The 13,295-nt window shown below is 39.2% G+C and overlaps 1 protein-coding gene across 1 annotated transcript in view; it reads right to left on the reverse strand.

Annotated features, from left to right (window-relative positions):
• Positions 1–653: 653 nt before the first annotated feature.
• Positions 654–13,295, reverse strand: part of APC2 (APC regulator of WNT signaling pathway 2) — a 47,707-nt gene continuing 35,065 nt past the window's right edge. The window contains exons 13-16 of the mRNA XM_072404845.1: positions 12,324–12,401; positions 12,095–12,211; positions 7,874–8,088; positions 654–7,056 (exon numbers count right to left, since the gene is read on the reverse strand). Coding sequence (XP_072260946.1) covers positions 1,923–7,056; positions 7,874–8,088; positions 12,095–12,211; positions 12,324–12,401 — 5,544 coding nt within the window. The 3' untranslated portion in view covers positions 654–1,922. The remainder of the gene's footprint in view (positions 7,057–7,873; positions 8,089–12,094; positions 12,212–12,323; positions 12,402–13,295) is intronic.

A 13,295-nucleotide genomic window follows, 5' to 3' on the forward strand; every position in this document is an offset into this window, starting at 1 on the left:
CCCTGGCCTTATATAGGCCAATGGCTGCCTGTGTGGCATGCAGTGACAGACAGCCAATCGGCTGCCTGCCACAACAAACATGGAGGGGAGCATCCCTGCTGTTATTGGAGGGCCCTAGGCATCATGGGGGAGGTCCCTAGGCATTGTGGGAGGGTCAAATTCGGGGCATTAATCCAACAAAATTCGGGTCGGGTCGACTCCAAATCGAACGGCCATATTCAGAAGTTTTGAACTATGAGGCTTTTGCATAACATAGTAACTAGATATCATACAGGAGACCTCAGTCATACTTTAAAGCATTTCCGCATCAGATTACTAAATATTCGAGGTTTAGCGTGAAATGTGGTTATGTCACTCTCGTGCTATGCAACCTTCTTCTTACTGAAGGCACTGATATCAGGAAGCAATGCTCTGCCTCTTCCAAGATGGCTTCTTCCACACACAGAAAGCTGGAGCAATGCATACCAATTCAGTAACTGAATGAAAAGGCCATAAGGAGACCAAAAACAACACCTGTAGCTAGTCCTATGCCTTCTGCATGATTTTTGTGAGCACATCTTCCAGTGTACCTATCTGTAACTGTAAAGTAGTGTCTATTTAAACCTATTTTACAGAAACTTATGGAAGTTATTAAAGCTAACAGAATACACCAGTAATTTTAATAAATTGCAACTTTATTTTTACATTTCATATAGAATAAACAAAACTGACATTATTACTACCAATAAAATAAAGCTAAAAATGAAATGCAAAGCTGCTGCTTTGTGCCAGCATTACAAATGAAGCCTTGACAGCCTCCCTTATGCACTCCTCCAGCAGTTTACACTGTTGATCCTTGCTAATAAGCAAAAAGTTGGGGAACAGCATTGCATAACCATATGCAAAAATCAGATTGTAGATTGGAAAGTGTGTGCATTTTCTATGTGTCCTTCTCAGCACAATGAAAGTGAGTTGGTCTGAATTTCACACAGTAAGGTATGACATCACTTTCTAGCCTTGACTAAAAGATAGAATATGATATTCTACAAGTGACAAATTAAATTATAAAAAGCTTGGCACGTGGCATACTCATTTGTATAACATAAAAGAGCAAGAATAAGCAAAAAATATTCTTAATATACAGAATTTAGAATTCCTAGGACTAGTGATGTTTATTTGCTCTCTTTACATTTGTGAAATGTTAATATTTTTTCAATTTGGCAATAGGGAAAAAGGATTGCTAAAGCATTTATTATTATTATTTTTATTATTGGTCTGCAGGTTAAGAACAAGTACTCTTTTCTACCATTCTCTGGTGTATTTTTTTTTTAAAGCTGTGCTATAATTACAGACAGTACATAAGGACATTTGAAATGTGTACGATCATGCAGCCTACATATAGATTAAGGCTTTGTTTTAAAGCATTTTCAGGTTTATTGGTAAAGTTATTACCAGGTTTACCAATTAAAGTTCAAGATAAGTGGTAACTTAAGAGAATGGCTTCAGAATTTCACCTGCAAGCAATGCAACTTTTTATTGTGGTTACCCAATTTGCTCAATACTGGTACTAAATCTGGCAACAATTTTTAATAAGGTAAAAAGAGTCTTTTCTCTAATAAACAAACCTCAATATTAAGGTTTTGCACCTTCAGCTTACATAGCAGAATGTTGTTTTATTGCCAGTTAGAACAGATTCAAATTTGTCAGTATTCATAAAGTGCCAAAGTCATCTGCATCAAAAGTCTATGATGTGACCACCTCCAGAAAGTGGCATAAAATGGTGCATGTCTCATTTTAAATGTGCACTGATATTGTGGATCAGCAGCAGTACAGTAAGAAAGCAAGAAGCCAAAATATCCAGGTTCTGCATTTTGAACTTGACTTAGTAATCTGTGCAATTTTTACCAGAGCACCTTTACAAAGCTTCTTTTTTGTCTCTGCAATCATTCATTGGTTACCTTACCAGCTGCCTCCTTTGTTGCTGTTACAATAGGGCTTGGCACATAGTTAAACGGGGTAACTCTGGCTGCTTTACTGGGTGAACTGTGTCTGCTTGTCGGTAAATTTACAGATAAGGTCCCTTTCCCCGACTCTGACATAATTGAGGAATTTATGCTGGTCCTGTTTCTGCTCTCTATTGTAGGTGAGGTGCTAGAGTTTGTCTTCGTTATATTGATGTCTTCTGTCTGGACTACAGCATCACTTGTTTTCCTTTGTGGCTCACTGTGCTCCTCAGAAAGTGGCAATGCACATGCAGGCAAAGTGCTTCTTAATATATGTGGAATATCTTCATCACGGATCCTTCGCCACGTTGCCCTTCCTTTGCCTGGTGAAGAGTCAAGCCTTGTCACTCTTTTATCATCATTTTTTGAGGTACTATGTCCTAGCTTTCCCTCTATACGTGACCATGGAAGATTAATGTGAGGGGAAGAGGAATATCTTTTGAAAGGCTCTGGTGGAGGTGGCATATTTCGGACAGGAAGTCGGGATGGACTCTCAGAACTTGTTCTCCGTGGTGGGCAGTTTGGGGATGGTGGTGATTTAGGTTTGGGAGATTTGTGTGCTTTGAGTTCCTCACAGCGGGAGGAACAAAGAAAAACAGCAGGTAAAGCAGCATTGTTCCGGGGAGGAACTCTGTGTTGTCTCTGTGATACAGACAAATCAGAATGTTGTCGCTTCATTGCTCCTGCTGATTCTTTGATGAACGTTAACTGACGCAGCATTCCTGATTTGTCAGTGTCACTGTTTCGTATTTGATTAAGACGACTGTTCTGGGCAGTGGGCCTTTTGCTGGGGCTCTGACGAGAACTAGAAGTAAAGGATTCCATAGCCAGTGGGGATGGACCAGGTGGAGTTCGAGGACTTGGTTTCCTCATGTATGGGATTCGTACTGGAGACTTCTGAGTTTTATTGCCAGGAGTCTGAGGATTTCTCACTCCTTTTGACTTTGGAGAAGGTGGGGTTATGGGGGATTGTGCTTTTCGAGAAGGGGTGGAATTCCTGGAGGAGTTGTGAGATGGTACACTACTAATACGAGCTGGAGGTGTTGCACTTCTTTTTGGCAAAGTCATTTCTTCAGCAATATCAGGAGATTTTCCAAGGCGGTGAAGACTCCGAGAGCGCATAGAATTTGTGAGTTTTGTATCTTCCTGAGATTGGGTATTGTGGTAGGATTGCCTGTTACCTGCTGCTTTACCTTGTGCTGGCATGTAAATCACTGTTCTTCCACGAAGGACCATAGGAATATTAGAAGCTTGCTTTTGGTCTTGATTAAACACTTTTCTTCCTCTATTACTTCTGGAGCCTTCATCACTACTAGATAGTTGAGTTGGAGCCCTATTTGTGGAACTCAGAGACCTATTTCTGTTTTGCTTGTGCCGTCCATATAAACTCTGTCGAGTGGAGACAGAAGGGTTAGACATAAGGGAGTCGAAAGATGGATCTCTAGAAATAGCAGAAGATTCTCCAGAAATGGAAGCTGCATGTATCCAACTGACTATTGAGTTAGCACCTTCCTTAATTGCCTCCCAGTCCACACTGTCTAGATCAGACATGTCTTCCACTTCTTCTGTCTTATCCCTAGATGTGCTTAATTGAACTTCTTCTTTTTTCTCATTATTTTTAAGTTTGTGCTTTCTTTTCCGAGCTGAGAGTCTTTTCCTTCTGGGATTTGCCGAGGAGCTTTTTTCTTCATCTGATGTGTGGTAATCTGAGGAGTCTTTCCTTTCAACATGATTACTAGACTTCCAACCTTGTTGCCTTGAGAAATTTTTGACTGATTTATCCAACTTACACTGGGTGCTTGCAGGCTCTATGTCACTGAGGGAACTCATTGAAGAACTGAGAGAGTAACAAGGCATAGGTTCATCTTCTATAAAATTATGGAAATTAGAACTTAACAAATTGCTTTTTATTACAGATTCCTTGGTCTCTCGCTTTGATGCCCCATAATACAAGTATTTTTGTGGAGATTTAGATGCCTCAGTTTTAATTCTCTGAGCATCTTTACTTGAGTTTATCAAATTACCATCATCCTCATAGAAGCAGTATACTGCTTCTTCTGTCGGTGTAGTATGACAAAAAGATTGGAAAGCTAAATTCCCATGAACATTTTCTCCTTGGTTCATGACTTGTCTAGAGGGACTAGCTGAAGCTGATACTCTCTCAGCACCTACAATATATTTGGAATGATCTGTGTGTTGTGATTCAGAGCCTTTTCTTGCACCTGCTGTTTGTTGTGTTCTCAGTGTGTAAGTATCACTTCTAGACTTGCCAACTTTGCTATTACTTTTTGATACACCAGCAGTATTGTCTGTTGTTCTTTCTTCTCCCTGATGATGGGTATCTAATATTGTTCCAAAATCTCTCATTTGAATTCGGCTACTCCGTCTTTGTCTGAGGTCCTGATTTTCTTTCATAGGGTATTGCAAAGTTTCATCGCTAAGAGAAGCTGCACTGGAGAAGTTCACAGGTGTTCCCTCAGCTGAGTCCGTGAAAGAAGAGTCATCGTTAATGAAATCCTTTTTGGAACGAAAGCCTTTATTCACTGCCCCCTGTGTGTGGGCAGGAACTAACATGTACACTGGTAGCTGAACTGTTTTTTTAGTCTGAGCATTCACAAGATGTCCAGAAAGCATTGATGTTTTCATTTTACACAGCTTTGTGGGCATGGCGGAGTTGATGCACTCTTTCAATATGTCAATATCATCATCTGAAACAAGATCAATTTCAGATTTTTTCATAAATCCCATGATTCTTTCTTCATGACTTTCTCCACATTTTTCATGTGCTACAAAGTTCAATGTGTTTTTCTCAGGAAAAGGGGGGATGAGTTTAAGTTCCACATCTTTTTGGATATAATGTTCATGCAAAGGCAAAGCACTTAAACTGGATGCACATGAAAAGTTTTCTGTAGGTTTTTCGACTGTAAAGTAAATCATGGAGTCAATATCTCTTGGAATTTGGAACCTTTCTTTAAAATCAGTTATTTCCATAAATTTCTTCACGTTGTTTTCCCACTGAATGTTGAACTGGCTAGCCTCTTTATCTAGGTAGTTGCTGGTGTCAAAGCTTGGAGTTTTGCTTCTACTTGGTGGCATGGTCTGTCCAGGGCTGTCAGGCAATTCACTAGGGCTTATTGTTCCACTAATCATCTCACTACATGGATCACTTTGAATTGAACTAGCAATGGAAGGACTCTCAAAGCTTCCTAAAGAACTGACTGAGCTGCAGCGACTCATCACTAATGGTGTCTCCTGGATGTAGTTTTCCGAGGAGCTTGATGGTGTCATATCTTCATTCCTGGAAGGAGAGAGGTCTCTGAGAAAATTTTTATCTGGCTTTGTTGGGGGAATAGCAATAGGCTGAGATGAACTCAGGGAAACATTATTTTTCTCCATTAGCTTCTCTTTACTTTGGTTGTGTTTATCAAGATCCATTTGGCCATCCTCTACTTCAAGTATTTCCAAGGAAGAGTCACTGTCTATTTCATTTTCACTTCGGCTTGGTCCATCTAAGAGGTTGTCCCCAGATGAAAGGGAAGAGAGGGAACTGCATCTAGAAAAACATATGGGAGTCCCTTCTACTGCATATTTTTGCAGTGACTCTTGCTCTCCATTTGAGGAAGAGTGAGCAGAAACTGTTTCCAAAGCTTTTGAAACTGTATCAGAGGTTTGCGAGGGAAGCAGCCAAGCCCTTTTCTTCATGGAAAGTGTCTGATGCAAAATATTTCCTGATCCTGTCTCATTCTTTGTTAAACTATCAAGTCCAGAAATATGTTTATAAGAAGGAGAAAGTTTTATGGTATGCACAGAAGTGTCTACAGGAAACTTGCTGCTGGATTTTTCCAAAGTTTGTTGTACATGATCTATATTCACGCTTTTTAGCCCAGGAATAGATAGGTGTCTTTTTCGGGAATCACTTTGTTTGCCGTGCTCTTCTTTGTTGTGTTTTTGTTTAACTTGACCGCCCAAATCATTACTTTCAGGCCTTAAGCAAAACATACTTTTTAAATCAAGTTGACTAGGTCGTTTTTGATACCTTTGCAGATCTTCCTTGTAATCCATGAATGCAGCTTTACTGCATGGTTTCATATGTTCTCTAGGGCAGTATCCATCACTTGTACTGCCACTGTTAAGACTATCATTAGAGAGACTTGTGTACGCTGTTTTTAAGCGCAAAAGAGCTTGAGCTCTGCTTAGGTTTTCTCGTCTTACTAAGCCAATGTTGTCCGAAAGTCTACAAGGAGAACAAGACTGTGCCCTGGCTTCATGTAGCTCATCAGAACCAAAAGGCCAGTCAACACAATGATCCTCAGAGCTAAGACTGAAACTGTCATCAGAGGAAGTCTGCATTGTGGAGATATCTTCTACTAACCGTTCTATTTTTGCCACTGTACAACTAGTTAATTTGTCAGCAACGGATATCTCATCCTGTGGTTTCTTGGTATCTGGTTTCATGCTGTTGGCTTTCTCTGTATCTAGACCCTTCCTCAAGGACCCTGCCATTCTTGGCACAGTCTGCCCCTGAGTAAAGGGGGAGTTTAGGTACATAGAGAGTACAGAGGGATTCCCTGTGTCTGCACTGATGGAAGTGTTTGGTATTTCATCATCATCAAAGCAGCCAGAATCTGAGGCATAATCTTTTACTAAACTTTCTATGTGCCGTAAAGGACCTTTAATAGGTTGAGGTTTTAGTCCTTGTTTATCCATAGAGTCAAAAGTTTCAGCCAAATTCTTTGCATCAAGCTCAGCTTCCAAAGCTTTCTGTTTCCTCATGTATAATGAAGGCATGCAGGATCCTGGTGAAATTACAGATGCATCCTTGTATTTTGGAGGCCGGTGTGCTAGCAGGTTTCTTAAAGCAGCTGCGCTACCCATGGCAATCATTTTGTGTTTGGAATGGATGAGATTGCGTAGCATACTGACAGCACCCAAATCCCAGAGAAGTTCCTGATCTTGTGGACATCTAGCAGATAGATTCCAAAGAGTCCCACATGCATTGCTAACAATTGTCAAGCTATGTGATTTCAGGTGCTGCAGCAAAGTCTGAAGACAATTGTGATCACGCAGAATCTGCCTGTAAGACAGAACAAAAAAATACTGTTAACAAATTTTATTTTCTTTCCACAAGTGGCCAACTTTTAAAGAAAGTAAGTGATTTATTATGTCAATGTACTAAGGCGTTAATTTCTCTCCATTTTGCTAACCTTCATAACCACCGAGTGTTAAAAAAACAATTTTGTTGGCAGTAAAAAAAATATTGGGTATAATAGTCAAAAAATATTTGTACTAGCTATACAATAAAGAGATTGGATATTATAACGTGGGAAAAAACAAATGTACACATGAACTGACTTGACTGTTTTGATTTGGTGTGGAATGCAATACTAAAGATGGAAAATGTCTAGCGCATTTCAGCCAATGTAATGTATGTAAATAAGCAGATATAAATACAAAAAAACTAATATATTTGTTTTTTGCTTAGGCACAACTGATTATGAACATGGCTATAGGTGAGTAAAATGATATTGATTTTTTTTTAAACCGTTAGTTAGATAAGGGGTTTAACATTTACACCGAGGTCAAATGTTTCTCCTTTTTATTTCTCCTGAAAGTGCTGAATTCCTGGTCTTCCAATGTACTGGGTACTTTCATAGTGCACACTTTACTTACATGTCCTGTAGACTAGATTTAGGGGTTATTAAATACTAGTATAGAAAGCTCCAATAGCGTTGGCATCGACCATAAAAACACCTTTCTTTCTTTTCTGGTACTACCAGTGGTATCCATCCCACAATCTGGGAAACTGCTATTATATGACTGTAAAAATGAAGTAGGAGGTGCAATGAAAAACAATGAGTAATATGAGTAATCGCACAACACAGAACATTTACCTGTAGTCATCACGGGTGGCAATAAGACTAGACACGTTCCTTAAAATGCCTCCACCACTTTCTATGATGGACAAAGAGTTGCTCTGACACTTGTATGTTAAGGTGCTCACCAGAAACCCAAGTGAACCCCCAATCGAGCAGACAGAAGCCTTGTTTTCAGTACTATGGGCGGATAAATTCCACAAAGCACTCAGTACACTTTTTAGTGTGGACTCCTGAGTGGGAAAGGAGAAAAGGCAAATATTTAAAGACAAGACTGACCCTTTTTGTTGTGTTTAAAAACATGATGGAAAGAGCAAAGATATGCAGTGATATAAAACAATTCATAGTTACATAGTAGGTTAGGTTGAAAAAAGACATAAGTCCAATAAGTTCAACCACTAGGGAAATAAACATATCCCAAATATAAAACCCTATAAGACATAGTTGGTCCAGAGGAAGGCAAAAAAAAAAACCCTGGTACAATTTGCTTTTAACAAGGAAAAAAAAATCCTTATTCCATGAGGCAATCGGATGTTCCCTGGATCAACAGTCATTGTTAGTTGTACATTAAAGTCCTAATACCCAGTTATATTCTGTGCTTCTAGAAAAACATCCTTTTTCCTAAAGCAATCTATAATAGTTGCTGAAACTATTTCCTGAGGGAGCCAATTCCACATTTTCACAGACCTTACAGTGAAGAATCCCTTCCTTATCCCGAGCTTAAACTTCTTTTTCGTCCAGACGCAAATAGTGCCCTCTTGTTCTTTGTAACGATCTCAAAGTGAATAATAGGGACCTTTTATTTATTTATACAGGGTAATCATATCCCCCCTTAAACTTTTCTTCTCAAGGGAAAAGAGATTCAGTTCAGCTAATCTCTCCTCATAGCTGAGCTCCTCCTTTCCCTTTATTCATTTTGTTGCCCTTCTCTGCACTTTCTCCAATTCCACGATGTCCTTTTTGTGAACTGGTGCCCAAAACTGGACTGCATATTGCAGATGTGGTCTGACCAATGCTTTGTACAGGGGCAGGATAATGTCTCCATCTCTGCAGTCTATTCCTCTTTTAATACAAGAAAGTACTTTACTAGCTTTAGATATTGCAGCTTGGCATTGCATGCTGTTAAGTCTATGATCTACCAGAACCCCCAGATGCTTTTCCATTTCGGACTCCCCCAAATGTATTCCCCCTAGACAGTATGAAGCATGCATGTTGTTAGCTCTCAAGTGCATAATTTTACATTTATCTATATTAAATGTAATTTGCCACTTGGCTGCCCAACCAAACAGTACATCCAGGTCTGTATTATGCCCCAACAGTCCAATGCTGTGTATTTTAATCCAACTCCCTAGAGTTGCAGGTTTTAATAGTGTAGTCCCCTGTAGTAGTGTAATATTGTGATCAATGTGGTAACAGGTGGTAAGTGCAGTTTTTCAAGCAGCAGTGGTTCCTGGCGAGAGGAAAGTGAGGGGTAAATGCACAAATGCAACCTTACTGCAGCCTAACCTCAGTTGTCACCTCCTAGCGCTATACCTTGGTAACACAAAGAGCATCATGCATGTGATTGCAGATGGGGGCAGGACAGCCGGTGCCCCCTCTCATCACTGCCAAAAACAAAACCTTCTTGTGAAATTTATCAACCCGCAGTGTGATAGCTGTGTGTGTAAAGTCTGCTTGTCATGTTCTGCAGCCTAACAACTCATTGCGTTCAATCCTTTAGATCTCCTAAATTGTTGGTTGCAATTACCTAAAATTTTTAGGGTACACAGGGGATTGTCATTGCTACTAATAACCAACACTTCTTTTTTTAATTTCAAGAATTTCAAAATATTGGGATCATGAGTTTAAAAGCCTGTGGAAATTGAAGATTTGGGTTGCTGTTTTATAAGAAAGTGCACCTAGAAAACCAAAATTGAAAATGCATATTAGGGACCCCTGGGGCCACTTACATAGCAAAAAGCATTGGGGTGGGGTCCCCTAAATATTTTACCTACCTTTCACCAAACTATAATTGTAATACTATGCTGCCCTTTCTGCTTCTGCTTTTTGAACCCCAATTGATCTGGAATGGGGAGGTGCAAGAAACTGAAAATGTAGGTGCAAGTGGGGAACAGATGTGTAAACCCCTAAAATTTCATTAGCATGGCATCATTAGAACATAGAAACCTCTGCCCATCAAACTGTCCTCATCCCTACCTTGAACCCTAATTTCTCTAGAACAGAGAGGTGCAGATAAACAAAATTGTAGGTGCAAATGGGGGACACCTGTGGCTAACACCTCCAAACTTTCATCACCATGGCATCATTACATAAACTCTGCCCATCAAAACACGCTGCTCTTTTACCCATGACTTACCCTACCATTACCTGAACCCCAATTTCGTTTTGATGGGCAGAGTTTTTTATGTTCATTATTAATATGGTACTGATGCCATTGTGATAAATTTTTAGGGGGTGTTATCCACAGATGTTCCCTACACATTGTCAGTTCCCTACACCTCCCAATTCCAGAGAAGTTAGGGTTCCAGTGTTAGACGTGGGCAGTAATGTGTAACAGGGCAGTGCGTTTGCCATAGTAATGAATATTTAGTGTGGGGAGGTTATCGAAAAGTGCCCCCCCTTGCACCTACATTTTCGACTTTGTACACCCCACCATTCTTGGGAAATTGGGGTTCAAAGAAGAGAAGCAGACGGGGTAACATAGTATCACAGTTAAAGATTTGTGAGAGATAAGTATAAATTTAGGGGCCCTTCCCCAATGCTCCTTTCTATGTAAGTGGCCCCAGGGGTCCCCAAATTGCATTTTTAATTTAGGAGTCCAAGGCACACTTGCTTTTAACCACCTGAGCGTTACACTGAGGTCTAGATTTCTGTACCAAAAGTGATCCACTGTTTTTCATGAATTTTTTTTTTTTAAATTGTAGACCTGTAACTTACAGAAATATGTCCGAACAAGGGTTCTAGTAGATATTATGAATATAAAAAATGTTTGAAACACACAATCATTTAAAAAAAAAATTTGAATTTCCAAGTTATTTACTTTTATTTTATTTTTTTTTATTTTTTGTATTGGATTGGATACGGGAGTTTGTATCCAATCAAATACAAAATATAAATCTGAATTTCCAAGTTATTTACTTTTATTTTATTTTTTTTTTTATTTTTTGTATTGGATTGGATACGGGAGTTTGTATTCAATCCAATACAAAATGACAGTTTGAATTTACCAATTACACACTTTGTATTTATTTGAATTATTTTGTATTGGATTGAATACAGGAGTTTGTATTGAATCCAATACAAAATGAATGAATGAGTTTGAATTTGAATTTCCCGCACACGCGCCAACGTCATCACGCACGCAGGGAAGCCGTCCGGCTATTTTTTTCTCAGCCGGAAGGCTTCTCGCTTCAGAAGACACCCGGCGCTGGATGAAGAAGGATCATCGGCGATCAGCGGGACCAGGTAAGAAGCCGACCGGCATCTTATGTTCCGCTGGCCGGTATCTTGTGTTCCGCTGGCCGGCATCTTGTGTTCCGCCGGGCGGCGGAACAAAAGATGCCGGGCGGCGGAACAAAAGATGCCGGTCGGCTTCTTACCTGGTCCCGCTGGCACCCGACGCTGGAGAGGGAGACCGACGGACGATGATGGACGGAGGACGACGCTGGAATACGAAAACGACGCTGGATGAGCACAGCGGGACCAGGTAAGTATGGATGCGACAAAAATACGGGGTTAACCATCCTAGCCTTTTTTTTAATGCCCGTACGAAGGTCGGGCTTAACGGCTAGGTGGTTAATACTGTAACCCCAATGTTGTATTTTCACAGGATTTTATAATTCATATCCCCATATCATTGAATTTGTAAAAGCTGGGTTGCTGAAATTGTGAATGGTGGTAACTTATAAGTGTTCCCTGTGCACCCAGAAAATTTCAAATCATTATGACATACAGTTTAGGTAATATGAAGGTTTATACACAGAGAGCTGTAAGGCTGAGGAATGTGACATGCTGCATTTAAACACACACTGCTCTGATGACGTCATCACACACGCCCACTGTGAGGAGACATTGTTTACACGATGTAGGTTTTTTTTTTTTTCCAAAAGACTCTGCACAGCTATGAGGGGGGGGGACAGCCTGTGTCCTGCAGGTGGGCAGCTCGCCCCGCAAAAACGGGCTGGGGAGAAATTTGCTATTATTAAATAGCTGAGTGTATTAAATTATTGCTCCATTTACCTTGTTGGCACGTAATGCACACTGCATTAAACTTATAACGCTGCCCACTTCACGCAGAACCTTCTTGCTGTTGATATCCGCTCGCCAGGACAAATTCCGTAGAATGCTTGATGCCACCTGAAATATGTACACAATTGAATTCTTTGGCACTCATATTACCTTTACCTGTAAGTGTAGATAGAAAAGACTGTAACTAGAAAGATAAGTCATGTAGAATACATATTGTTACCTGCTGAAGTTCTTCACTTTCTGAAGCCAAATGAGCAACAATTGCCTGCATACAGCCACGCCGGGAACATAATGTGGCCTGTGAGAAGACAAGAATTGATAACTAACTTACATTTTCCCCCACAGATTAGGTTTTTGATGACAAAAACTAAAAAGATTATTTTAAGATAAGATATTTAAGATATTTTTTTAGCTTGAATCATAATGCAGAAACATAACTGAAAAATAAACTGAATAAAATATTTTGAAGTTTTCACCCATTAAAATAATAAATATAATGCAGAGGATAATAGTGCAAATTATGGACTGTATACCTGCTAGTATATGTCACAAAATAAAGAGACCATATAGAGTAAGCAATGTTAGCAACAATGGCTAATATTCATTAAGGATCAGTAAAATCAGTGGTGTTTCTTGATAACTAATACTGCCATACATGAAGCCATGAAGCTGTAAGTGCCAAAAGAGGATCAGTAGAGATTTTTAATTCAGCAGAACTACAAAGTTGGAAGCAGAATGTTGTTAGCCAAAATGGTTGATCCTACATGTGTGTGTGTGTGTATATGTATGTGTGTGTATGTATATATATATATATATATATATATATATATATATATATATATATATATATATAAAAAATATTCATTTTTTTAACTAAATCACTTTTTAAACACTAAAACCATCACAATTTAGTAATATAAGGTCATTTACAATCTAAATCGTTTGATAAAACATAGATTGTAAATTAAAGTGCTCTCAGATTTCCTGTAAGTCCATATACAAGATGTTTAAAAAGCCTTAATTTCCCTTCTGCCTACTATTTCAGAATTCGGTCATGGTGAACAAATTACATGTTTACACAAGTTTACATTAGCTTCTGCATCATTTAAAATTTATGTGTGTGTGTATGTATGTGTGTGTGTGTGTGTATGTATATATATATATATATATATATATATATATATATATATAT

Source organism: Pyxicephalus adspersus, chromosome 3, assembly GCF_032062135.1.
Source record: "Pyxicephalus adspersus chromosome 3, UCB_Pads_2.0, whole genome shotgun sequence".
In the NCBI taxonomy this organism is placed as follows: domain Eukaryota; kingdom Metazoa; phylum Chordata; class Amphibia; order Anura; family Pyxicephalidae; genus Pyxicephalus; species Pyxicephalus adspersus.